At 47.8% G+C, this 26990-nt stretch overlaps 2 protein-coding genes across 4 annotated transcripts; one reads left to right on the forward strand and one right to left on the reverse strand.

Moving 5' to 3' along the window:
• The first annotated feature begins 1057 nt into the window (after positions 1-1057).
• On the forward strand, positions 1058-13338 carry ndor1 (NADPH dependent diflavin oxidoreductase 1). Its single transcript, XM_072372296.1, has 15 exons — positions 1058-1158; positions 1654-1793; positions 2230-2307; positions 2941-3038; positions 3123-3221; positions 6182-6283; positions 6369-6572; positions 6662-6789; positions 9772-9983; positions 10101-10208; positions 10285-10399; positions 10627-10773; positions 10855-10973; positions 11050-11144; positions 12805-13338. The coding sequence occupies exons 2-15, from the start codon at positions 1656-1658 to the stop codon at positions 12947-12949; spliced, it is 1788 nt and encodes a 595-aa protein (XP_072228397.1). The 5' UTR covers positions 1058-1158; positions 1654-1655; the 3' UTR covers positions 12950-13338.
• A 942-nt stretch (positions 13339-14280) lies between these two features.
• ntmt1 (N-terminal Xaa-Pro-Lys N-methyltransferase 1) lies at positions 14281-24890 on the reverse strand. Of its 3 annotated transcripts, none has more exons than XM_072371730.1 (4): positions 24812-24890; positions 23620-23814; positions 22518-22770; positions 14281-14822 (listed from the first exon to the last, which is right to left on the reverse strand). In XM_072371730.1, exons 2-4 carry the CDS (start codon positions 23776-23778, stop codon positions 14566-14568), a joined length of 669 nt encoding a protein of 222 aa, XP_072227831.1. In that variant the 5' UTR covers positions 23779-23814; positions 24812-24890; the 3' UTR covers positions 14281-14565. The 3 variants fall into 3 exon arrangements, with proteins under 3 accessions (XP_072227831.1, XP_072227833.1, XP_072227832.1); XM_072371732.1 differs by having other exon boundaries at positions 23620-23779; positions 24812-24886; XM_072371731.1 differs by lacking the exon at positions 24812-24890 and adding an exon at positions 23911-24742.
• Positions 24891-26990: the final 2100 nt, after the last annotated feature.

Raw genomic sequence — 26990 nt, forward strand, 5'->3', positions numbered from 1 at the left:
GAACTAAGATTAAATGGGTTCTCTCTTTGCCTTTAAGCCAACAAGCTTCATGTACTTCAGTCTGAATGAGAAAAATGGCGTTTTTTGTTGAATTGACTCCTGTGGAACGTGGTCACATCTGAGTTTATGTACACTGTACAGTGCATGAGTGTAGTAATGACACATCAATGCTGTTAAAGTCTAAAAAGTGCTCTTACCTCCTCGGCATGTTTCAGGCTTTTTATCAGTACCAATCGTGCATGACTGTTCGATATTGTGAGATTCCACTTCATTGTAAACATTTCATGTTATCAGAAAATCTCATGAATAAATACATGTGTCAGTTTTCTGTGGTCAGTGTCTTCTTCACAGTCAGAAACATCTGGAAACCAACTGGAACATTCATCTTGAGAACTGAACCTGGAAAAAGAGCTGTGCTGAAACATAATTATATGAACATTATTATGTCGTCAGACAGCATCTATTGGCAGCTTAAACTTGCTTGTGTGGAAAAATGGAATTTTATGGAATATTTACAGGTACATGGTACCTAAATTCCATCTTTATAAGTGAAAAAAAAAGTTGCAAGACTTTGTTTCTGAGGAAAAAAGTACTTATTTCAGTTTTAATAAGATGAAATGTTGCATTTAAAGACGCAGTAATTTATACACTCTTTATACTTCTTCTTCTGCTTCTGCTCAGATTTGCTGTTTAGTCACGTTTAATTCCTCTCATCTGAGCTAAAGACTACTGAGGAGCTGCAAGATAAAGAAATATTCAGCTGATACTAAGTTATGGACATTTTTCAGCCCGTACGTATGTAAAAGCGTTATATCCGTATTAAGTTTGGATAATTATTTAGAGGAAGCAGTGGGCTAAATAATTATGTTTTGATATTGAAGGTTTAATGTGCAAATCTTGAATATTAATGCGTTTATGTTCGTATCTGTATGTTTACATAAATTTAGCTCGAAGCAAAAACCAAAATCTCCGATTTTTCTTGTAGGACCTTTAATGCGCTTTCAGTGCACCAGCCAATAGTAGCGCGTTCCAGACCTGCCGTAAAGTGTGCCGTGAACCGTTGGAAAGAGTCGTAATTAGAATGCGCTGCTGTACTCGGATAGGTTATATGTGAATTTTTCGCATTATTTAATGGTATTGTTTGGTAGGACAACAGCGGTAAGTTTCCTGTTCTCTCTTTTCTGTTACACGAGAAAATTAAAGCTCGGAAGAAGATGTTTTATTATATTTTCTTGTTGGTCAGTTCGTGGTCCTGCTAGCGGCTAATAACAGATAAAGTTAATACAGATAAAGTTAATAGGAAATACTTTTACTTTAAATGTAAATAGTTGATATAATTATTGGCTAAGGTTAAAAGGGACTTTCTGGGCAAAAAAAGATACTTTATTATGTCGCATGATGACTCATCCAGACTAAATGCCATGTACTGTGACTGTTAGCCTCCGGAGCTGCTGTACAACACGACATGTTACATGACATCAAATGAAATCTGCGCACAGACACTGAGGAAAACTGTCTCTCTGTGCACTGACTTTTAATTCCACATGTTTGCTGGACATCTCATGATTGACGTGTTGCTGTTTCTTTGTCATCATCGCGCAGATGAGACCATTTCCTGAACTAAAGTTTGATTTCTGTGATGGTTTCTTTCAGGCATGATGTCAGATCCTGCCCTGCTCATCCTGTTCGGGAGCCAGACTGGCACAGCCCAGGACACGGCCCAAAGGATCGCCCGGCAGGCAAAGAGAAGGTGGCTGAAGGTTCAAGTGATGCCTCTGGACAGCTACAATGTGGTTTGTGTTTTTTCTTAGTTTCTACATTTGATTTCAGTGCCGTGAACGTTGGTTTGTTGGTCATATCTTTAAAAAGTACCGTGTTTTTATCACCCTCAAACCTACCTGTGCTCATGTTTAGAGGACTAACAGAGAAAAACCACATTCTGCTCCATCTAATGATGCCAGTTCAGTCTCTCACAGGACGGCAGTGCATGCACAGGTGATAATTAGAGGAATATCACACGCTTAACATGTGATGAAATAGACGTTTCTGGCTTCCAGTGGCACCGGGTCAGGCAGCCAGTGCCTGGAATGGATCCTGCACACCTCAGTAAAAGTGTGCAGGACACGGAAAGGAGCTGAATCAGAACCAGAGATTAGTTCAGCTTCTGTTTGTTGAGTCACACGGACACACAGTGACACCCTGACACGCTTATTTTCTTCCATTTAACAGGCCAACCTGATCTCAGAGCCTCTGGTTGTCTTTGTCTGTGCCACCACTGGACAGGGAGACCCCCCCGACAACATGAAGGTAAAAACAGACGAGGAAGGCACAGTGCACAGGGGGAGTGTTCATCAATCAGCCATTATGGGCTCCTGTTGAAAGGAAAGGATGGGAAAATGTTTGGTTGTACCAGATTTAAATAAGATTAGATTAGACTCTGACGTATTCTTCTTGGTGAAATGGTGACATGAATGAATGAAGGATGTATAACAGACGACCCACCCGCCCATAATATGGGACACAACAGAGTCTGATAACAAGGATCAGGCCCAAAAAGCAGCAGGAAGAACCAGCATTGGACCAGAGTCCTGAGCACAGAATTAAGGATGAGGCATCATGGGAAAAGAAGAAAACACCAGGAATGAGGAGCAGATCCTCCTCATTGAACTTCCACTCGGGACCTGTTGCTACCATAGCAACAGGTCCTTTGGGATGGGATGCTTTTAAATGTTCTTTAAAGCCTTCTGTAGAGCCCGCTGCTGTCTTACTTCCTGCAGCTGCCAGCCGGGGGGGTGGCCGGTGTGTTCCAGATGTTTGGGCATCAGATCATATTCACAGCACAGGGTTTCTCACCTGACCTGACAGTGCTGTTAATGCTGGTTTTAATCCATATGGAGCTGAAAACAACCTGTAAAAAGTGTTTGTCCCGTGTTTTCACAGAATTTCTGGAGGTTTCTCTTCAGGAAGTCTTTACCTGCTGGCTCTCTGAGCCGGCTCGACTGTGCAGTGTTGGGCCTGGGGGACTCTTCCTATCCAAAGTTAGTCCTTTTTGCACTTATGCCTCATATTCAGTATGATTTAGCTTGAACTTTTGTAAAAGAATCAATTGCTTTGTGCTTTAGGTTCAATTTTGTGGCGAAGAAGCTTCATAAGCGTCTCCTGCAGCTGGGTGCCACATCTGTAATGCCTGTGGGGCTGGCAGATGATCAACACGACCTGGGGTAAGATCGAGCTCTGCAGCGAGAATCGCCTTTCAACAGCAGGAGAATTCATTTTAAAGTTTAACTTTAACCTTTTCATGCTGAAAAAAGGCCAAAAGCAGCTTACAGCTTCATCATCATCAGCCAAACGGGAACAAAAGGCTGTGAAACGCCACCAGAGATGAAATTACATGAGTTATTTTGGAAGTATTCAGTAGGAAACGCCTGCTGTGGCATGTCTTTGCTTCCATTTTGTGGTCAAACCAAAAGCCAGCAGGTGTGAAAGCAAAGTTTGGGTTAGAGGTTTATTTCTGCTCCTCGGAGGTTAGTTTCTGCTCCTCAGAGGTTAGTTTCTGCTCCTCTGAGGTTAGTTTCTGCTCCTCTGAGGTTAGTTTCTGCTCCTCTGAGGTTAGTTTCTGCTCCTCTGAGGTTAGTTTCTGCTCCTCTGAGGTTAGTTTCTGCTCCTCTGAGGTTAGTTTCTGCTCCTCTGAGGTTAGTTTCTGCTCCTCGGAGGTTAGTTTCTGCTCCTCGGAGGTTAGTTTCTGCTCCTCGGAGGTTAGTTTCTGCTCCTCGGAGGTTAGTTTCTGCTCCTCGGAGGTTAGTTTCTGCTCCTCAGAGGTTAGTTTCTGCTCCTCGGAGGTTTGTTTCTGCTCCTCAGAGGTTAGTTTCTGCTCCTCGGAGGTTAGTTTCTGCTCCTCGGAGGTTAGTTTCTGCTCCTCGGAGGTTAGTTTCTGCGCCTCGGAGGTTAGTTTCTGCTCCTCGGAGGTTAGTTTCTGCGCCTCGGAGGTTAGTTTCTGCAGCTCTGAGGTTAGTTTCTGCGCCTCGGAGGTTAGTTTCTGCGCCTCGGAGGTTAGTTTCTGCGCCTCGGAGGTTAGTTTCTGCGCCTCGGAGGTTAGTTTCTGCTCCTCGGAGGTTAGTTTCTGCGCCTCGGAGGTTAGTTTCTGCGCCTCGGAGGTTAGTTTCTGCGCCTCGGAGGTTAGTTTCTGCTCCTCGGAGGTTAGTTTCTGCACCTCGGAGGTTAGTTTCTGCACCTCGGAGGTTAGTTTCTGCACCTCGGAGGTTAGTTTCTGCACCTCGGAGGTTAGTTTCTGCACCTCGGAGGTTAGTTTCTGCACCTCGGAGGTTAGTTTCTGCACCTCGGAGGTTAGTTTCTGCACCTCGGAGGTTAGTTTCTGCACCTCGGAGGTTAGTTTCTGCACCTCGGAGGTTAGTTTCTGCACCTCGGAGGTTAGTTTCTGCACCTCGGAGGTTAGTTTCTGCACCTCGGAGGTTAGTTTCTGCACCTCGGAGGTTAGTTTCTGCACCTCGGAGGTTAGTTTCTGCACCTCGGAGGTTAGTTTCTGCACCTCGGAGGTTAGTTTCTGCACCTCGGAGGTTAGTTTCTGCACCTCGGAGGTTAGTTTCTGCACCTCGGAGGTTAGTTTCTGCACCTCGGAGGTTAGTTTCTGCACCTCGGAGGTTAGTTTCTGCACCTCGGAGGTTAGTTTCTGCACCTCGGAGGTTAGTTTCTGCACCTCGGAGGTTAGTTTCTGCACCTCGGAGGTTAGTTTCTGCACCTCGGAGGTTAGTTTCTGCACCTCGGAGGTTAGTTTCTGCACCTCGGAGGTTAGTTTCTGCACCTCGGAGGTTAGTTTCTGCAGCTCGGAGGTTAGTTTCTGCTCCTCGGAGGTTAGTTTCTGCACCTCGGAGGTTAGTTTCTGCACCTCGGAGGTTAGTTTCTGCACCTCGGAGGTTAGTTTCTGCACCTCGGAGGTTAGTTTCTGCACCTCGGAGGTTAGTTTCTGCACCTCGGAGGTTAGTTTCTGCACCTCGGAGGTTAGTTTCTGCACCTCGGAGGTTAGTTTCTGCAGCTCGGAGGTTAGTTTCTGCTCCTCGGAGGTTAGTTTCTGCAGCTCGGAGGTTAGTTTCTGCAGCTCGGAGGTTAGTTTCTGCTCCTCGGAGGTTAGTTTCTGCACCTCGGAGGTTAGTTTCTGCACCTCGGAGGTTAGTTTCTGCAGCTCTGAGGTTAGTTTCTGCACCTCGGAGGTTAGTTTCTGCACCTCGGAGGTTAGTTTCTGCACCTCGGAGGTTAGTTTCTGCACCTCGGAGGTTAGTTTCTGCACCTCGGAGGTTAGTTTCTGCACCTCGGAGGTTAGTTTCTGCACCTCGGAGGTTAGTTTCTGCAGCTCTGAGGTTAGTTTCTGCAGCTCTGAGGTTAGTTTCTGCAGCTCTGAGGTTAGTTTCTGCAGCTCTGAGGTTAGTTTCTGCAGCTCTGAGGTTAGTTTCTGCAGCTCTGAGGTTAGTTTCTGCAGCTCTGAGGTTAGTTTCTGCAGCTCTGAGGTTAGTTTCTGCAGCTCTGAGGTTAGTTTCTGCAGCTCTGAGGTTAGTTTCTGCAGCTCTGAGGTTAGTTTCTGCAGCTCTGAGGTTAGTTTCTGCACCTCGGAGGTTAGTTTCTGCACCTCGGAGGTTAGTTTCTGCACCTCGGAGGTTAGTTTCTGCACCTCGGAGGTTAGTTTCTGCACCTCGGAGGTTAGTTTCTGCTCCTCGGAGGTTAGTTTCTGCACCTCGGAGGTTAGTTTCTGCACCTCGGAGGTTAGTTTCTGCACCTCGGAGGTTAGTTTCTGCACCTCGGAGGTTAGTTTCTGCTCCTCGGAGGTTAGTTTCTGCACCTCGGAGGTTAGTTTCTGCACCTCGGAGGTTAGTTTCTGCTCCTCGGAGGTTAGTTTCTGCACCTCGGAGGTTAGTTTCTGCACCTCGGAGGTTAGTTTCTGCACCTCGGAGGTTAGTTTCTGCACCTCGGAGGTTAGTTTCTGCACCTCGGAGGTTAGTTTCTGCACCTCGGAGGTTAGTTTCTGCTCCTCGGAGGTTAGTTTCTGCACCTCGGAGGTTAGTTTCTGCACCTCGGAGGTTAGTTTCTGCACCTCGGAGGTTAGTTTCTGCTCCTCGGAGGTTAGTTTCTGCTCCTCAGAGGTTTATTTCTGCTCACGGTGTGTTTTAAACAGGCAGGACGCAGTGATTGACCCGTGGCTCACATCCTTTTGGGAAAAAGTGCTGGATCTGTACCCATCTCTGGCTGATGTGGCTCCACTGAGGGAGGATGAGCCGTGAGTACTCGCAGCTTCTCATTCTTCTTCTTCACTGTGCTTAACGACTGCTGAACTAACTTCTTCTCTGGGCTTTTTGTCGCAGACTCCCTGCAACATGGAGGTTCGTCTTCCTGGATGAAAGGAGACAGAAGATGGAAGACAGACTGAGGATCGGCGTGGAGCAGAGCGTCCCCTCCCAGTCTCACCCTTTTCCTGCCAGGATGGTGTTCAATAGCAGAGTCACAGAGCTGTCACACTTCCAGGATGTGAGACACATTGAGTTCGACATCACCGGGTCCAACATCGAGTACGTAGCTTTGAGCTCTTCCAGATTTGAACATGACATGAAGGTAAGACCTGAGCCATCTTTACTGGAACTGTGATTTCTTTGGGTAGGTTTTCTGCGGGAGATGTGGTGATGATGCGTCCTTGTAATGCAGCAGAGGATGTGCAGCAGTTCTGTCAGCTCCTGAGGTTGGACCCAGAGGCCAGCTTCACCCTCAGTGCCTCGGACAGCGCTGCAGGTAGATCCAGCTTCGCCTGCTCTTTGCAAGGTTTTCCTGCTCAGGACAACAAACCCAGTTCACTTAAATCATTTTCTTTAGATGAAACTTCAGCTTCTTTGTGTTGGTGGAACCATTTGTTTTAGGACTGTCAGCCAACATAAAGACAACAGATCCAGTTCATCTGCTGCTTGGAAATCAGCTTTTTTCTCACTATTAGGAGCTAATTTTACATGCCACAGCAACCAGGCTTTGTGTGTTTGTGTCCAAGTGATTTACTGTAGTTCAGGCTGTGGCACGTTGCTGTGTTTTGATGTAATTCAGCTCGCTGCCTTGTTTTAAAGCAGTGAATCTGTGGCTGAGCAGGGCCGGGTGTCCTGTTTTAAAGCAGTGAATCTGTGGCTGAACAGGGCCGGGTGTCCTGTTTTAAAGCAGTGAATCTCCGGGTCTCTTGTTTTAAAGCAGTGAATCTGTGGCTGAGCAGGGCCGGTGTCTTGTTTTAAAGCAGTGAATCTGTGGCTGAGCAGGGCCGGTGTCCTGTTTTAAAGCAGTGAATCTGTGGCTGAGCAGGGCCGGTGTCCTGTTTTAAAGCAGTGAATCTGTGGCTGAGCAGGGCCGGTGTCCTGTTTTAAAGCAGTGAATCTGTGGCTGAACAGGGCCGGGTGTCCTGTTTTAAAGCAGTGAATCTGTGGCTGAGCAGGGCCGGTGTCCTGTTTTAAAGCAGTGAATCTGTGGCTGAACAGGGCCGGGTGTCTTGTTTTAAAGCAGTGAATCTGTGGCTGAGCAGGGCCGGGTGTCTTGTTTTAAAGCAGTGAATCTGTGGCTGAGCAGGGCCGGTGTCTTGTTTTAAAGCAGTGAATCTGTGGCTGAGCAGGGCCGGGTCTCTTGTTTTAAAGCAGTGAATCTGTGGCTGAGCAGGGCCGGTGTCTTGTTTTAAAGCAGTGAATCTGTGGCTGAGCAGGGCCGGTGTCTTGTTTTAAAGCAGTGAATCTGTGGCTGAACAGGGCCGGTGTCCTGTTTTAAAGCAGTGAATCTGTGGCTGAACAGGGCCGGTGTCTTGTTTTAAAGCAGTGAATCTGTGGCTGAACAGGGCCGGTGTCTTGTTTTAAAGCAGTGAATCTGTGGCTGAGCAGGGCCGGTGTCTTGTTTTAAAGCAGTGAATCTGTGGCTGAGCAGGGCCGGTGTCTTGTTTTAAAGCAGTGAATCTGTGGCTGAGCAGGGCCGGTGTCTTGTTTTAAAGCAGTGAATCTGTGGCTGAACAGGGCCGGGTGTCTTGTTTTAAAGCAGTGAATCTGTGGCTGAGCCGGGCCGGTGTCTTGTTTTAAAGCAGTGAATCTGTGGCTGAGCAGGGCCGGGTGTCTTGTTTTAAAGCAGTGAATCTGTGGCTGAGCAGGGCCGGTGTCCTGTTTTAAAGCAGTGAATCTGTGGCTGAGCAGGGCCGGTGTCTTGTTTTAAAGCAGTGAATCTGTGGCTGAGCAGGGCCGGTGTCTTGTTTTAAAGCAGTGAATCTGTGGCTGAACAGGGCCGGTGTCTTGTTTTAAAGCAGTGAATCTGTGGCTGAGCAGGGCCGGTGTCTTGTTTTAAAGCAGTGAATCTGTGGCTGAGCAGGGCCGGTGTCCTGTTTTAAAGCAGTGAATCTGTGGCTGAGCAGGGCCGGTGTCTTGTTTTAAAGCAGTGAATCTGTGGCTGAGCAGGGCCGGTGTCCTGTTTTAAATCAGTGAATCTCTGGCTGAGCAGGGCCGGTGTCTTGTTTTAAAGCAGTGAATCTGTGGCTGAACAGGGCCGGTGTCTTGTTTTAAAGCAGTGAATCTGTGGCTGAGCAGGGCCGGTGTCTTGTTTTAAAGCAGTGAATCTGTGGCTGAACAGGGCCGGTGTCTTGTTTTAAAGCAGTGAATCTGTGGCTGAGCAGGGCCGGTGTCTTGTTTTAAAGCAGTGAATCTGTGGCTGAGCAGGGCCGGGTGTCTTGTTTTAAAGCAGTGAATCTGTGGCTGAGCAGGGCCGGTGTCCTGTTTTAAATCAGTGAATCTCTGGCTGAGCAGGGCCGGTGTCTTGTTTTAAAGCAGTGAATCTGTGGCTGAGCAGGGCCGGTGTCTTGTTTTAAAGCAGTGAATCTGTGGCTGAACAGGGCCGGTGTCTTGTTTTAAAGCAGTGAATCTGTGGCTGAGCAGGGCCGGTGTCTTGTTTTAAAGCAGTGAATCTGTGGCTGAGCAGGGCCGGTGTCTTGTTTTAAAGCAGTGAATCTGTGGCTGAGCAGGGCCGGTGTCTTGTTTTAAAGCAGTGAATCTGTGGCTGAGCAGGGCCGGGTGTCTTGTTTTAAAGCAGTGAATCTGTGGCTGAGCAGGGCCGGGTGTCTTGTTTTAAAGCAGTGAATCTGTGGCTGAGCAGGGCCGGGTGTCTTGTTTTAAAGCAGTGAATCTCCGGGTGTCTTGTTTTAAAGCAGCGACTCTCTGGCTGAGCAGGGCCGGTGTCTTGTTTTAAAGCAGTGAATCTGTGGCTGAGCAGGGCCGGGTGTCTTGTTTTAAAGCAGTGAATCTGTGGCTGAGCAGGGCCGGTGTCTTGTTTTAAATCAGTGAATCTGTGGCTGAGCAGGGCCGGGTGTCTTGTTTTAAAGCAGTGAATCTCTGGCCTGATCAGGGCCGGTGTCTTGTTTTAAAGCAGTGAATCTCCGGGTGTCTTGTTTTAAAGCAGTGAATCTCAGGCTGAGCAGGGCCGGTGTCTTGTTTTAAAGCAGTGAATCTGTGGCTGAGCAGGGCCGGTCTCTTGTTTTAAAGCAGTGAATCTCTGGCCTGATCAGGGCCGGTGTCTTGTTTTAAAGCAGCGACTCTCTGGCTGAGCAGGGCCGGTGTCCTGTTTTAAAGCAGTGAATCTGTGGCTGAGCAGGGCCGGTGTCTTGTTTTAAAGCAGTGAATCTGTGGCTGAACAGGGCCGGTCTCTTCTTTAATGCCAGTTTGAGGTCACTCAGCCTCTGCAGCATCCGTCTCACGCAGCTTCGTGTCCTCTCAGTTCCAGCTCGACTCCCTCAGCCCTGCACGGTTCGGCACCTGGTGGAGAGCTACCTGGACATCGCCGCTGTGCCTCGCCGCTCCTTCTTTGAGCTGCTGGCCACGTTCGCCACAAACGAGCTGGAGCGGGAGAAGCTGGCCGAGTTCAGCTCGGCGGCGGGCCAGGAAGACCTGCTCAGCTACTGCAACCGACCCCGGCGCACCGCCCTGGAGGTGACGGATGACCTTTCTACCTGCTGCTCCTGATCTGACTGACAGCGGCTGATGGGACAGGCCTGCCGGTCCCAGCTGGAAAGCTGGAAATGACTTCCTGTTTCCTGTTTGCTGCAGGTCTTGGCAGAGTTTCCACACACCACAGCAGAGCTCAGAGTGGACCATCTCCTGGACCTTTTTCCTGAGATCCAGCCTCGCTCCTTCTCCATCGCCTCCTCTCTGAAGGTAACTCCCCCTACAGATGAATGAGTGCTGCGTAAAGCCACGGCTGCATGTGACAGACACACCCTCCTCTCCACAGGCTCATCCCCACAGGCTGCAGATCCTCGTCGCTGTGGTGCGCTACAAAACCAAACTGCATAAACCAAGAAGAGGCCTCTGCTCCACCTGGTTGGCCTCGCTGGACCCCACACAAGGTCTTTTACATCTTCTACAGAGTTCAGAGTTATATGAGCTGCTCCGGCACATCTGAGGCAGACTAACCCTTTACTGACCTGGACAGCTGTTGCCTAGGAAACGGTCAGCGCCCCGTCCTGTAAAGCGTCTCAGACCCGAGTTCTCGGCCGTGTTTGATCGGGTTTTTAGTCGATAGAGGATTAAAACGGAATATAAATCATCTTCTCTGTCCCACCTCTCATTTCAGGGGAGGTGTACGTTCCTCTGTGGGTGAAGAAGGGAAGTCTGGCGTTCCCCAAAGAAAGGGACACCCCTGTGGTGATGGTTGGGCCTGGGACAGGCGTGGCGCCCTTCAGGGCCGCTTTACAGCAGAGGGCGGCTGAGGGGAAGCAGGGTGAGTCTCTGCAGGGAGGTTCCTCCTCAACGCTCGGCCCAACTTCCTCTGACGCCCCTCCTTGGTCTCCCTTGTTTTTAGCCAACGTCCTGTTCTTCGGCTGTCGCTCCGAGTCCAAAGACTTCTACTTCAGGTCGGAGTGGGAGGGGATGCAGAAGGCCCAACAGCTGCTGCTCTTCACGGCTTTTTCTCGAGACCAGGTCAGACACACAGGATGTTCTGCTGGGTCACAGAGCAGGTGTCTGTGTGGCTCTAACTGATGCTGGCTCTGTGCAGGAGGAGAAGCTCTACGTCCAGCACCGTGTGGGGCAGAACGCTGCGCTGCTGTGGGACCTGATTGCCAATAAAAGTGCCTGCTTTTACATTGCTGGGTGAGTCCAAGGCTTTAAAGCTTCTGCATGTGATCATTTCCTGTTATTTATAAAGGTTAGAGGTCACATATGTCAAAGTCCGGTCCTGGAGGGCCGCTGTCCTGCAGGTTTTAGGTGTTTCCCTGCTTCAACACACCTGATTCAGATTAAATGGATCCCTTTGAAAGATGGTTAAGTTCTGCAGCAGCCTGCTGATGATGCATTGATCTGAACCAGGTGAAGCAGGGAAACATCTGAAACCTGCAGGACAGCGGCCCTCCAGGACCGGACTTTGACATCCCTGTTAGAAGTGATTAAAGCTTCTGCATGTGTTTATAAAGGTTAGAAGTGATCCACTTCTTCATCACGCTGTGTGTGCCTTCGTTCTGCTGCCTGCCTGCAGGACATTTTCAGTTTTCTGTCTTCCATCATACTTTCCACCTGGTTCACAGCAGGTTTAATCTGCAGCGTTACTCTGTGGAGCTCGAACAGATCTGTACATGCAAGACCTGGGTCTGGTTCTGCCAGAGGTTTCTTCCTGGTTCTGGTTCTGCCAGAGGTTTCTTCCTGGTTCTGGTTCTGCCAGAGGTTTCTTCCTGGTTCTGGTTCTGCCAGAGGTTTCTTCCTGGTTCTGCCAGAGGTTTCTTCCTGGTTCTGGTTCTGCCAGAGGTTTCTTCCTGGTTCTGGTTCTGCCAGAGGTTTCTTCCTGGTTCTGGTTCTGCCAGAGGTTTCTTCCTGGTTCTGGTTCTGCCAGAGGTTTCTTCCTGGGTCTGGTTCCGCCAGAGGTTTCTTCCTGGTTCTGGTTCCGCCAGAGGTTTCTTCCTGGTTCTGGTTCCGCCAGAGGTTTCTTCCTGGTTCTGCCAGAGGTTTCTTCCTGGTTCTGGTTCTGCCAGAGGTTTCTTCCTGGGTCTGGTTCTGCCAGAGGTTTCTTCCTGGTTCTGGTTCTGCCAGAGGTTTCTTCCTGGTTCTGGTTCCGCCAGAGGTTTCTTCCTGGTTCTGGTTCCGCCAGAGGTTTCTTCCTGGTTCTGGTTCCGCCAGAGGTTTCTTCCTGGTTCTGGTTCCGCCAGAGGTTTCTTCCTGGTTCTGGTTCCGCCAGAGGTTTCTTCCTGGGTCTGGTTCCGCCAGAGGTTTCTTCCTGGTTCTGGTTCCGCCAGAGGTTTCTTCCTGGTTCTGGTTCCGCCAGAGGTTTCTTCCTGGTTCTGGTTCTGCCAGAGGTTTCTTCCTGGTTCTGGTTCTGCCAGAGGTTTCTTCCTGGTTCTGGTTCTGCCAGAGGTTTCTTCCTGGTTCTGGTTCTGCCAGAGGTTTCTTCCTGGTTCTGGTTCTGCCAGAGGTTTCTTCCTGGTTCTGGTTCTGCCAGAGGTTTCTTCCTGGTTCTGGTTCTGCCAGAGGTTTCTTCCTGTTAAAGGGAGTCGTTCCTTTCCACAGTCCCTCAGGCTCAGGACGGGAGATTGGACTGAAGACAAGTTTCGGTCCAATCTGTTGGTTTCCTTAGCTCGGATATTATTTTTGAATTGGCTCCATATGAATTAATTGGATTATGATTACAATGAATTGAGTTGGACTTTATTACTTAAGTGCCTTGAGATGACATTTGTTGTAATCTGGCGCTTTATAAATAAAGTTGAATTGAATTGAGTTGCTAAAGCACAGAGTATAAACCACTGAGCTTGTTCTCATGCAGCAACGCCAAACAGATGCCAGCCGGCGTGTGCGATGCTCTGAAGGACGTGTTCCGGCAGGAAGGAGGAATGTCCTCGCAGGAAGCCGAGCAGACGCTGGCAGCCATGGAGAAAACGGGCCGCCTGCAGAGCGAGACGTGGTCCTGATCCGAAAGGCTCAGAAAGGCTCTCAGTGCCTGTCAGTGATCAGCATGGAGCAGCCAGAGACTGAACAGATTTCCACAACATCCAGAGACATTAATAAATAGAGTAAAAATACTCTTTATATATAATATAATATAATAATAATCCTCTTTATGTATGATACGATGCCTGTTCCAGGGAGCTGCTCCGGCCCGTTTGTTTCATGCATCCATTCAGCTCTTTCTGTCCATTAATGTCAGCAGGAGAACATGAAGAATCTGAAGCATCCTGCAGAACTCTCTGTTAAAGACAGAATTATGATTTGATTTATGATGAACCGTCTTAATCTAAACTGTCCCACAGAACTTTGGTTTCACTGCTTCCTCTGAAGAAAAATTCAATAAACTATTCAGACCTGCTGCAGCAAGTCTTTAAAGGAAATATTATTTATTCGTTATTCAAAGTGATGGTTTAACTTTTCAGAGCCTTTTTATTCAATGTGCTTTAAAGGGATTAAACAGCATAGAACATTTGAATTGTTCCAGAATAATTTAAAGATTCATCAACTGTTAATTTGAGAGGAAATATTTCTTAAAGAAGCCAACTTTAAAGATGTAGGTGACCTGATTCAGAAGGTGCATCATCAGCAGGTTTGTGCAGAACTTTACGGGCTTTTGAAGAGCTTCAGGTCCAGATTTCATCAGAATCAGATCCAGATTTCATCAGATTCAGGTCCAGATTTCATCAGATTCAGGTGCGTTGAAGCAGGGAAACGTGTAAAACCTGCAGGAAATCCCTGCATTAAGCTGCTGTTCCCTTTGTGAAAATAACACCTCAGATGTTAATGTGACTTCCTCTTCAGAGGAAACTCATTCTGCAGCAACAGGAAGCACCGTGAGAGGATGGCTCCCCCTGCAGGTGGAGGCTGGAACAGCACCTGGGATTTAAAACGAATGTCCAGTGTGCACAACGGGTCAGTTTTAGGGTTCACAAACTTCTCAGAGGCTACTTTAACAGCCAGAGGAATGTACTACTCCTTTATAAACTGGCAGAAATTCTAAAATCTTGCTGTATTTGACCCTCTGAGGCCTACGATCAGATCCCAGAGGGGGAGAAAGTGCGCCTCAGCTCACGCTTCCTGTCCAGCAGCAGAACTTTGGATCAACCCTGAGCTGTAGAACCAATGTGGACTGAATTCAAAGTGACCCTTCATGAAAACTACAGGCTTTAATGACGGGTCACACGTGCACGGAGGAGGCTTCCTCATGCAAAGGACAACAGCAGCTTCCTTTGGTGCCTGATCTTTTACTGGAGCTTTTCCAGGCTGCATCAGAGATGTTTTTACGGCACAAACAGCAGAGACAAAGTGGGTTTAATCTGCTGTTTACTCCATAAAGTAGCAACACTATAAATCTTTTTTATTTGTCAGATAAAACTGTACAAACACACACGGTTCCTCCAGAGGACAGCTGTCCGCTCGCCTCGGCGCTCTGCTTTAAGGAGGCGGCCATCTTTAAAGTTTGTGGAGCAGCGAGACGGACGCAGAGCGGCCGGAGCGTCGCAGCACCTGAGAGATGACGCCAGGCACCGAGTTCGAACAACAGACTTCTCCTGGCTGGTAAAAAAGCCCCCCCCCCCTTCTATCTGAGAGCCAGGGTGTGGACTTGATAAATCTCCTTTGGGAAGTTAGTTTGCTGTTCCTCGCGGACGATCCGGAGGCCGGCTCTGCCCACCAGGCTGCGAACTATTTCCAAATCACGGCACACGCTGCTGTCCACCTCGTCTGGGACCACGCCTTCATACGACACATTGTCTTTGATGACGATGAGGCCGTTGGGCCGCAGCGCCTTCTGGCAGCGGCGCAGGAACTCTATCAAATGATCATCTGTCAGGTGGCCTGAGGGGGACAGAGCAAAGTTAGAAGAAGAAGAACTGAGGAGGAACAGAGCAAAGTTAGAAGAAGAAGAAGGACTGAGGAGGAACAGGGCAAAGTTAGAAGAAGAAGAACTGAGGAGGAACAGAGCAAAGTTAGAAGAAGAAGAAGAACTGAGGAGGAACAGAGCAAAGTTAGAAGAAGAAGAAGGACTGAGGAGGAACAGAGCAAAGTTAGAAGAAGAAGAAGAAGAACTGAGGAGGAACAGAGCAAAGTTAGAAGAAGAAGAAGAACTGAGGAGGAACAAAGCAAAGTTAGAAGAAGAAGAAGAAGAACTGAGGAGGAACAGAGCAAAGTTAGAAGAAGAAGAAGAAGAACTGAGGAGGAACAGAGCAAAGTTAGAAGAAGAAGAAGAACTGAGGAGGAACAAAGCAAAGTTAGAAGAAGAAGAACTGAGGAGGAACAGAGCAAAGTTAGAAGATTTTGATTTTTAACAGCACTTTATTTACACTTTGTCAAAACACATTTCACAATTTACTCAACAATAAAAAAGGATCAATAAATTATCTCAGAAAATGTGCAAATTGTAGTTCGTTTTCAGCCACCTGGCATAAAATCTCTTCATGAGCCCAGTGGTGTGCAAATTCTGCAATGTTGCCGGTGACTCTGTGGAAGCAAAACTCCAGCCTCAGCCTGGCTTTAACGTTGTACCTCCACAGAGTCACAGCATCCAGGGTCGATCCTCCCTGCAGTTTGTCCCTGCGGGTCAGATAAATGGACAGTTTGGCTTCACCTACGAGAAAGTTTAAAAGTTGACATTTTTGTTTCTCAGTCTTTTTGTATCTGACACCACAAATAAAACCAGGGACAGTAAAAGTAGCACCAAACAGGTTAAAAACACGAGTTAAAACGATAAAAAACTCTGCTAACCTAGTGCACTCGGTAAAAACATGAAAAATGTTTTCAGGCAAACCACAGAAAGGGCACTCGTTTAAAACACTGTGAGTAAAAACAGATAAATAAGCATTCGTGGCTATGGCACCATGTAAAATCCTCCACTGGAGATCTCCAGTCCTCTTTTTTATAGGAGGTTTATATAGAGTTCTCCATTGTGGGCTCAGTCCACTCAGCCTGTCTGTCCACACACTTTCAGCTCTATTGCACAGTGTTTTCTTGTGAAAGTTCTTCACACAGTTCATGTAGAACGTCTTTTTATCAGCCTTGTGCAGGCTTAGTTTGTCTCCTCCGCAGACTTTTAGCATCGGGCCGCTGAGCTCTGTAAATGTTGGTTCCAGCTCTATCTCTGGGTACTGGTCTGTGGCGTCGGGTTCGGCCTCTCCTCTGCCGTACCTGAGGAGGAGGTCTCTCTCTTTCTCCGTCAGCCTCTTCCTCCAGAGCTCCAGGCTCCTCTCCATCAGGCGGACAGAGCGCACCCCCAGAGCAGAGCCCAGCGCCCGGCTGCCAGTCAGTGCAGGTCCTGCCGCAGTCACCAGTTGTTCCAGACAGACGACCTTTGACCTGCATAGCGCCCCCGCCAGCCCAGGCACGATGCTGCAAGACACATCTAGCCTGGCACCACATATCAAAGGCTCTTTTAACAACCAGTACAGAGAGTCACGCTTCCCGCTCACGTTATGTTTAAACATCGCCCATGATTTAAAAGCACTCTGATAAAAAAGAGGCAACCCACTTACTTTTAGAGAATTAAAATCAGTTAAAAACAGAGCAGCATCCAGCCCCAGGTTGCTGACACGCCTGAGTATGCAGCTGGCCACATCCCGCCACACCAGATCTTCAGGTCCAGTCAGATACCTCTGAATGAACTGGAGTCTGAAGGTGGCTGTCCTGCTAGCCAGGTGGACCAGGCCCTGGCCCCCCTCATCTCTGGATAAAAACAACACACACTGTGGCACCCAATGAAACCTATCCCAAAAGAAATTAACCATCTTTGCCTGGATCTCCGCAACGAGGCCCGATGGAGGGTCCAGGCAGGTCAACCTGTGCCACAATAAAGAGGCCACCAGGTTATTCAGGACCAGCACCCTGCCTCTGAAGGACATTTTGCCATGGAGCCATTTCCACTTGGCCAGCTTGCTGTCAACCATTGTGTTGATGTTGTCCCAGTTTTTCTTTTTGAAGTCGTTGTTGCCTAGATAAATACCAAGGTATTTTAAACCTTCTGTTTTCCATGCTAGGCTGCGAGGGAGAACTGGGAGGCCCTCACGCCACTCGCCAACAGCCAGGGCCTCGCTCTTCCTCCAGTTCACCCTCGCAGCCGACACAACAGAAAATTTTTCAACAACAGAGTTTAAAATGCTCACATCCTGTTGGTCCTTGATAAAAACAACAACATCGTCTGCATAAGCAGATAAAACAACACGGCTGTTAAAACCAGGTAAAAGCAGGCCTTGAACAGATGATCTTATCTTTTGTAGGAGGGGTTCCAGGGAGAGTGCATAGAGCATCCCGGACAGTGCACAGCCCTGCCGGACGCCTCTATGCACCCTAAAAGGAGCACACAAGCCACCATTAAACTTCAGCACACTCTCATTGTCACTGTACAACACTTTGATCTTGGCTATAAGACCTGCGCTGAACCCAAACCTCTCCATGACCTTCCAGAGGAAGCTGTGTTCAACGCGGTCAAAAGCCTTTTCTTGATCTAATGAGATCAATCCAGTGTTTATGCCTAATGAACTGGAGACCTCCAAAACATCCCGAATAAGGTAGATATTATCCACCATAGACCTGCCGGGCACACAGTACGTCTGGTCCCGGTGGAGAGTCTGCTCCATGGCTCCTCTCAGCCTGTTGGCCAAGACCTTGGACAGTATCTTATAGTCCGTGCAGAGGAGAGAGACAGGACGCCAGTTTTTGATGTCTTGTAGGCAGCCGGTTTTCGGTAAGAGGGTGACTACCGCTCTCCGGCAGGACAGCGGCAGTGACCCAGACACCAGGCTTTCCTCAAAGACATCCAGGATGTCTTGGGCCATGATGTCCCAGAAAGCCTTATAAAACTCCACAGTGAGTCCGTCTATACCCGGAGCCCTTTGCCCCTGCATGCTCTGCAGCGCAGCGTGCAGCTCCTGTGGGGTCAGAGGTTTGTCGAGCTGCGAGTTAACTTCGTCAGACAGCTGAGGAAGCCCACCACAGACTTCCTCCATCAGCTCCTCGTCCTCCTTGTGCTCACTCTGGAACAGCAAGGCGAAGAACTCCACAGCTCTTTTCCGTATAAGACCCGGCTCTGTCAGCTCCTGTCCTGTCTCCGAGAGCAGAGAGTGGATCTGTCTCTTCTGCCCTCGTCTCCTCTCCAGTGCGAAGAAGTAGCTCGATGGAGCATCCATCTCCCTGATGTCTTGTACCCGGGACCGGACCAGTGCACCCTGTACTTTAGTGTCCAGCAGGTCGGCCAACGCCGTCTTTTTTGACTTGAGGATTTCAATATATCCTCGATCTCCTGTGGACTCGCTCTCACACTCGAGATCCACAATATCAGTCTCCAGATCTTTGATAGATCTGTGAATGTCACGTGTGACATTGAGCGTGTGCTGTTGACAAAGAAGTCTAATCTGCACCTTGCCATGGTCCCACCACTGCCTCAGACTGACAAATTCACTTTTTCTCTGTCTAAAATCATTCCAGTAAAAGTTTAAAACCTCCCTGAAAGATTTATCAACAGTTAAAACAGAGTTAAAATGCCAATATGCGCTTTTGGGTAAAATATTCCTAATAAAAGCGCTACATAAAACCAGAGAGTGATCAGTAAAACCAACCGGTAAAATTTTACACATCCTGACGACACTGACTCTGTGTTTAAAAGCATAAAAGCGATCAAGTCTGGCCGAGGAGATTCTGTTTTCGCTAACGTGGGACCATGTGTACTGTCTGCAGCTTGCGTGCATCCTTCTCCACACGTCCACCAGGCCATGGGAGGAGACCAGCTGCCTCAAGGCATGCTGGGATGCTGGATGAGGCTCTGCGTGGTTGCGGTCTAAAATGTCATTATCTGTACAGTTAAAATCCCCGCCAATGAATAAAAAATCCTCCGAGCTGCAGCTGTTTAAAACATCGTTCAAGTTCTCCAGGAAGCGTTTCCTCTCTGTACCGTTGTTGGGGGCATAAATATTGATAAAAACCACGTTAAAAAGCTCAAAGTGGGCTTTGACTAAAAGGCACCTCCCCTCCACAACGTGCCGAACCTCCACAGAGGTTGGAGCGAATTCTCGGGAGAACAGGAAGCCCACACCTCCACTGAGGTTGGTATGATGGCTTAAGATCAGCTCCCCTTCCCATTCTCTGCTCCAATCTGTCTCATTTCTATGATCACTGTGTGTTTCTTGTAAAAACATAACATCAATGTGCTTCATTCTAGCTGTGTCAAATACCAGTGCCCTCTTCCTCTCTTCCCGGGCACCATTGACATTAAGACTTGCTATTTTAAAAGCATCCATAATGATGTTAAAATGCACAGTGAACACAAACAGTAAAAGAAATAGAAATAAGATCCGTGGTGTATTTAACATTAAAGACCGAGCTGTTTCCTGACTTTGATCATTTGTTTCCTGAGTCTGTATATCTCCTGCTCAGTCAGGTCTGAATCAGCTCTTTGTTTAATCGTGGTCCTGGCCGAATTATAAAACCCCTGCAGGTCAGGGAAGTGCTGCTCTATTATGAGACCTTTCATGCCTTTGGTCTTCTGTAGGAAACTTTTCAGCATGGCAGGAGGATACATCTGAACAGCAGCCTGCTGGGTGTGAGACAGCACGCTGCTGCTGTCAGACACGCACCCCTCGCTGTCGCTGCTGTCAGACAGACAGGCAGGCCTGCTTTCTGCAGCACCCGGTGTGCCTGCCAGCCGTCCAGCCTTACCGCTGGCCATCACAATGACCACATTTTTTCTCTTGGTGCGCTTTTTCTGAGGAGCAGAGCTCTCCCCAGCCTCACAGGCCTCCATCTCCTCAGCTTCAGCCACTGCACCCTCCTCGCACAACTCGTTTTCTCGTATTTCAGTGTCTTGTGTTTCCAGTTTTTTACTTTTGTCACACTGTTGGTCAGCGACTGCGGACTCCTCACACAGTCCTCCGGTCACATTCCCTACCTCTTCCAACACACCTACATCCCCACCTGCCCCTTCCAACACACTTATCATCGGATGTCCCCCCTCCACTTCACAACCAACATTACCCACCTCACTCCCCTCAACCGTTTTATCCACCTCTGTGTTCAAGTCACCCTCTACTTCACCTACATTATCACCGTTCACCTCACCCGTTTCAACCCCCCCAACTTCACCATTCACCTCTGTGCTCCCTCCAGCCTGGCTCTGGGTCTCCTCAGCCTGCTGTTTCTCTGCAGTTCCTGCAGTTTCTCCCGCAGCACAGACCCCCCCGGTATCGGCCGCGGCCGCATGCCGCACCGCCGGACCGGGCCGGCCGCTGACAACCGCCGCCCACCGCCTACCGGGAGCGGCCGGCCCGGCGGCCGGCTCAGCGGCCGGCTCCGCGGCCGGTCCAGCGGCGACAGCCGCCCGCTCGGCCGGAGCACCGCGGCCGGGACAGGCCCTGATCAGATGTCCCTCCTCACCACACCCAAAGCACTTGACAAAAGATGATGTTGCGAATAGAATATATTCGAACTCATCTACACGGACACGGAAACGATAGTCAAACACGTCCTCCTTGTTGTTGAGGATCATGTACAGCTGCCTGCGGTGAGACACCACGTGTCTCAGCAGGGGAGACTTGCAGCCCGACAGAACCTTCCTCAGAGGAGACACTACCTTTCCGTGTCTCGATAGTTCCTTTATCAGGAACTCATCACTAATAAAAGGGGGGACGTTTGATAATGTGATTTTCGTGGCCGGCTGCGTTAACGGCAGCACCGGCTCAAACATCCCATTTACAGTGATGCCTGTCTCCACCAACCTTTTAACGTGCTCCACCTTCTCCACAAACAAGACCACCGCCTTGTTCATGCGGGCAGCAGACTTAACTGCGCCGTGCCCGATCACCTGCCCCACGGCCAGCGCCACTTCCTCCACGCTGCACGGAGAGCCGGCACCAACCCTGATGCCGTGCTTCCGTGACAGCATGGAGAAGCCACCGGACGCCATTTTGGCCTCCCAGCAAGGCTGGGAAGCACACCAAACAAAACAACAAAAAAACGAAATTAAACTTTCCACACACTACACAAAAGACTCAAAACCAACACAACTAATGAAACATTAAACAAATTTAGACAAAGATAGAGAAAAAAAGGTAAGAAAATCGCTTTCACTCTCAGTCTTTCTCTCAGCTCCACTTCCACACCTCTCACACGAAGAAGAAGAAGAAGAAGAAGAAGAAGAAGAACTGAGGAGGAACAGAGCAAAGTTAGAAGAAGAAGAACTGAGGAGGAACAGAGCAAAGTTAGAAGAAGAAGAAGAACTGAGGAGGAACAGAGCAAAGTTAGAAGAAGAAGAAGAACTGAGGAGGAACAGAGCAAAGTTAGAAGAAGAAGAACTGAGGAGGAACAGAGCAAAGTTAGAAGAAGAACTGAGGAGGAACAGAGCAAAGTTAGAAGAAGAAGAACTGAGGAGGAACAGAGCAAAGTTAGAAGAAGAAGAACTGAGGAGGAACAGAGCAAAGTTAGAAGAAGAAGAACTGAGGAGGAACAGGGCAAAGTTAGAAGAAGAAGAACTGAGGAGGAACAGAGCAAAGTTAGAAGAAGAAGAAGAAGGACTGAGGAGGAACAGAGCAAAGTTAGAAGAAGAAGAAGGACTGAGGAGGAACAGAGCAAAGTTAGAAGAAGAAGAAGGACTGAGGAGGAACAGAGCAAAGTTAGAAGAAGAAGAAGGACTGAGGAGGAACAGAGCAAAGTTAGAAGAAGAAGAAGAACTGAGGAGGAACAGAGCAAAGTTAGAAGAAGAAGAACTGAGGAGGAACAGAGCAAAGTTAGAAGAAGAAGAACTGAGGAGGAACAGAGCAAAGTTAGAAGAAGAAGAACTGAGGAGGAACAGAGCAAAGTTAGAAGAAGAAGAACTGAGGAGGAACAGAGCAAAGTTAGAAGAAGAAGAACTGAGGAGGAACAGAGCAAAGTTAGAAGAAGAAGAACTGAGGAGGAACAGAGCAAAGTTAGAAGAAGAAGAACTGAGGAGGAACAGAGCAAAGTTAGAAGAAGAAGAACTGAGGAGGAACAGAGCAAAGTTAGAAGAAGAAGAACTGAGGAGGAACAGAGCAAAGTTAGAAGAAGAAGAAGAAGGACTGAGGAGGAACAGAGCAAAGTTAGAAGAAGAAGAAGGACTGAGGAGGAACAGGGCAAAGTTAGAAGAAGAAGGACTGAGGAGGAACAGAGCAAAGTTAGAAGAAGAAGAAGGACTGAGGAGGAACAGAGCAAAGTTAGAAGAAGAAGAAGGACTGAGGAGGAACAGAGCAAAGTTAGAAGAAGAAGGACTGAGGAGGAACAGAGCAAAGTTAGAAGAAGAAGAAGAACTGAGGAGGAACAGAGCAAAGTTAGAAGAAGAAGAAGAACTGAGGAGGAACAGAGCAAAGTTAGAAGAAGAAGGACTGAGGAGGAACAGAGCAAAGTTAGAAGAAGAAGAAGAACTGAGGAGGAACAGAGCAAAGTTAGAAGAAGAAGAACTGAGGAGGAACAGAGCAAAGTTAGAAGAAGAAGAAGAAGGACTGAGGAGCAGTAAAGGTAAAACTGAGTCCTTCTGACTCAAACAGCAGCCGGACTCACCGATGACCCACTGGATCCAGATGACATCATAGCGCCCGCCCTCTGGCTCGAACTCCTGCAGGCCGCAGCAGAAGTAGTTTCCCACCCGCTGGCTCTCCTCCCCCAGGTACGGCTTGGCCTTGTCCAGGAACTCCCGCGTCACGTCCACCATGTCCACCGTTTGGAACAGAGGCAGCAGCAGACGCTTGGTGATCCTGCCGATTCCTGCGCCGCAGTCCAGAGCGCAGCCCGTGCCCGTCTGCCCCTCCCCGACCTTCAGAGGACGGAACAGAGGTCACTGAGGAAGGAGCTGAGCTACATTTCTGCCAATATCTAAAGCCCCGCTCCACCCAGGTTTAACTGAGGAAAGGATCCTGCTTCGGCTGCTCGGCTCCAGGCTCAGCCGTGTTACGTACCCCGAAGGCTGAGGTCAGAGGTCGACCTGAGGTCAGAGGTCGACCTGAGGTCAGAGGTCGACCTGAGGTCAGAGGTCGACCTGAGGACACCGAACCAGCAGCAGCAGGATTTTACCTGACAGCACAGACGCATTCTAAGATGCCATCGATGGCTGAGCTCAAATAGTGACAGAGGGGGAGGTTTCCAGCTGGATCAGCTCCCAGAGGCCATCAGGTTTTCAGAATGACGACACAGCAGAAGCTTAAAGCTGAACGGGGTCCAACAAAATATCGCCGAGCGGCGTTTTTTAGCCTTGGAACGCATCAGGATTAATTCAAAGTCTCGTTGTGTTAATGTTTCGCTCAGTTTAAGAGTAAATATTCAGCTCAAAGTGAGCGAAGCTGCAGCAGAGACCAGCCAGAATCGGGGATCTGGCTCTGCTGAGCAGCCCAGATGGGTCTCCATGGTTACGGCCGACGGTTCGCGTCCTCGGAAAGGACGCTCCTCATCCTAATCCTGCGTTTTATCGTGTTTCAGCTAAAGTACGGCCACGTCTCAGCTTTAAATGGGCTCGTTTTTACAGCCACAATCATCCGCTGTTACCATGACAACGTCACAAAAAAACCTTTAATGTTTAGACTTTTAGATGTCAGTTAAAGTTTTACGCTTTCAGGCCATGGATGCAGGAGGATGGAAGCAGAATCTGAGACCTGATAAAGCATCTTACACCAAGGAATGTCTTCAGGAAAGCCTTGGAGCCATTAATATCGATGCTGGAGATGCTGCCGTAGCCTCCCAGCATGCCGTCCACCGTGGGGGGGACGTCCTTCCAGTAGTCCTCAGCGTTGGAGTAGAAGGTGGTCTGGTCCTCTGCTATGTCACCCATCCTGTTCCAGGTGGAAACAACTCAGTTTAACACCAGCTGAAAACACAAAACACACCATTCAGAACGTATCCCAGCAGTGGAAATTCCTCTGAAGGTTGGGCTGCAGCAGAAGTCCCGAAACTTCAGACTTACCCTGAAAAATTAAGCCAAGTTGCAGCTACTGTTAAAGTTTTAACCCGTAAAATCGAGCAGCTGGAACCAGTGAGGCGTCGAATCTTTGCTCCAAACAGAGCTCAGTTTGTGCAGATCTGGGTTTTCTCACAGGCTGCGAAGACGTTTCCTTCCACTGGTTCAGCTGACATTTTTAAACCTGCTTATTCATATGAATAAAGTTCCTGCAGCTGTGGAAAATAAAGCGTCTGCAGCTGATCGGAGCTGGAATTAAAGGGCTCCTTTGCTGTTCTCAGGGAGTGTGATCACCAGCTGCTGGGCAGCAGGCCTGCTCTCAGACACATGGCCACATTAGGCAGCAGCTCAGCTGTCATCATCCATCTTGTGATCAGGACAGGGGTCGCATATCTCCACCAGCAAGAAGCGAGCCGCAGCGGCTGGAAGCCTTCTTTATTCTCATTAACATGATTAATCTCCATTTGTGTTAAATCGGGTTTAATATATCTGTAGTAAGCGTTGATCTCAGTCAGAGGAGCAGCTTTTTACAGCCCAGAGCACACGAACTGGGGTCCGCACCACTTCTGAGCATCTGTTGAATGCTCAGTGACGTAATGCCCAGCTCCTCAAGCTCAGTGACGTCATGATCGCTCAATGCACGTGGAAAGTTGAGGACACTCATGAGCTATAAAATGAGACATGAAGCTAACTTTTATAAAAGTTGGAAACGACAAACAGCCGCCTGTTAAAGCGGGTTTCTGCAGGGACGTTAAAGCTTTCAGCCGCACACTTAAAACACAGCGTTTCAATATAAGTGAGCTTTACAGGCCCTGCGCGTGCGAACTCATTCATATCCAACCCAGAGAGCCAATCAGCTGGTTAGAGCGTTTACCCCACAGTAAAACTCTGAGAAATGACAACTAACCTCGTCCTCTACCACCGACAGGTCCCTCTGCCAGGTTCCCGGTGTCTGGAGCTCAGCTTTCTATTTGAGACCATCGCGATCAGGCCTCACGTCATTTCCTTATTTGGTTTACGGGTAAAGAAGCCGCGACAGCGCCCTCTGCTGGCTGCCATCACCCCACAGTCCTCTGCACTCTCAGCTCAGATCTCATGCTCTGGAGTTCACTGCACAGCAAAACTAAAGAACGCACGAAAACACAAGTAAATATTTAGCTAAATAAATTCATTTTCATTTCATTTCACTTGTTTAAACCGTCCAATAATCATTTCCTGTGCTTCCTGATCCTAGTCTGCTCTGAAACGAACACGGAAACCTCACAGAAACAGATCAGAGGAGGGACAAAGTATGTTACTTTTATCAGTTTATGTTCCACACAGGTGAATCCATACGGTTTCCCTCCTCATTCCAGAGGTCAGAGAAGTGTTTTCTCATCCAACAGTTAGCGGAAAGATCCCTTTCTGATGATTATTTTGTGTTTTCAGCTCTGAACACACTTTTATTGTTGTTCTGTGACACATCTGGAAGCTGGTTAGCTGAACCTGACCGACTCAACCTGCTGAAACAGGTTTGCTCAGCAGTCAAAATGAACTCATGAGTAACGAAGCGAGCAGAGAGATGAATAAATGTATTTTAATTTGAGTTTACTTCAAAATATTCTCGTTCAAACAGTTCACCACAAGCTGAAATACAAATTAAATGCACATTTGTGGTTTTATAGAGATGTGAAGAAGATGTGTTTGTTGACAGGTTTAAATCTGTTGCCATGGAATCGGTGACAGCCATCATCCATCATTCATTACGCTGTTCTGGACGATGGAAAGCGCCGCCACAGCTGTCCTCCGACGCCCAAAGACGAGCCGTTTGGGTTCAGCAGTGGTTCTGAGAGAGCTGCAGGTACGAGTGTAACCAGGGGAAAGTCTGGAGACACATTCAGGGTGTGTGTGTCAGCTGATGAAGGCTTTCTGACCTTGAACAGATGGGGCGGCGGCGCTTATAAAGCGTTTATTCAGTGCTCTGCGTGACACCAGGTCAAATTCATTGTACATTTGGCTAATGAAGAGGCTTCAGGAGGTATTTTCTGGCTATAAATAAACAGACATTTATCATAAATGTTTAAATTTATTTTAGTTAATATAAAAAAGTTTCTGTTAATTCCTGCAGTTTTGCCCCATTCTGAGCTTTTAGCATATCTTGTGTTTTCTATTATTAATATTTCCACTAAAAAAAAACAAATAATAAAGGAAAAATCATTATTTCTAACACAAAATGGAGGATATGAACATAGATATGAATCCTCCATCAGGCTGCAACTCCATCATGTTTGTATTTAAAGTGTTTTACTGCTTCTAATATTAATTCTAAATGATAATAATAACACATCATTATTATCTGCATATTTTCTAAAAATGCTACAAAGTTTTGTACAAGAAGGAAGGAAAAAGATGTTCTTACCTGAACATTTACATCTTCTCACAGCTCCTCTAAAATAATGAGTCACTGTGTGAAAGTTTGTGTGAAAAAGCTCCTGATTTGATCATTTTTCAGTGGCTTGAATGTGTTTTTGATGAAAGGACATAATATACAGCTGCAGTTAGACATGATTTCAGAAAGGATAAAGCTGTAAATAAATGAGTAAAGAACTCAAAAGATATCAGAGGACATTCAAAATGAGCTTTTTCCATTTTCCCTGTGAGACAGTTTCTATCCTTCTCTAAGAAAATGCTAAAAAGTTTCCTTCATCTTCTTTTTTCCTGTTTCAAACCAAAATGTCTGACTATCACGATAAATGCCAGAATTATCATCATTAATATTCCCCTCCAGCTGTTGGATGTGAAGCTGTTATAGCTTGAATGCAGATGGATGTAAAAGGAAGAACATGTGGTGGATCTGTGGTAAACGAGCTGAATATTTGTCTTTGACTTCCTCGCTCATGAGCAGTTTAAAGCTCCCATATTTGTCTGGTAATCTGAATTCTGTCAATATATTGATCTAAATACTAGAACTTAAGGTTGTAATTACACTCACATTAAAAATAAAGTTCAAATTCTTTCAGCTTCAAGGTTTCTCCAACCAAAAACTAATAATTTGGTCCTTAAAACAAATTTAAGAACAGCCTTTCTGCCTTTTATAGGAATTCAGC

The sequence above is a fragment of the Leuresthes tenuis genome, unplaced genomic scaffold (assembly GCF_036924035.1).
Source record: "Leuresthes tenuis unplaced genomic scaffold, fLeuTen1.0.hap1 SCAF_19, whole genome shotgun sequence".
Classification (NCBI taxonomy): Eukaryota; Metazoa; Chordata; class Actinopteri; order Atheriniformes; family Atherinopsidae; genus Leuresthes; species Leuresthes tenuis.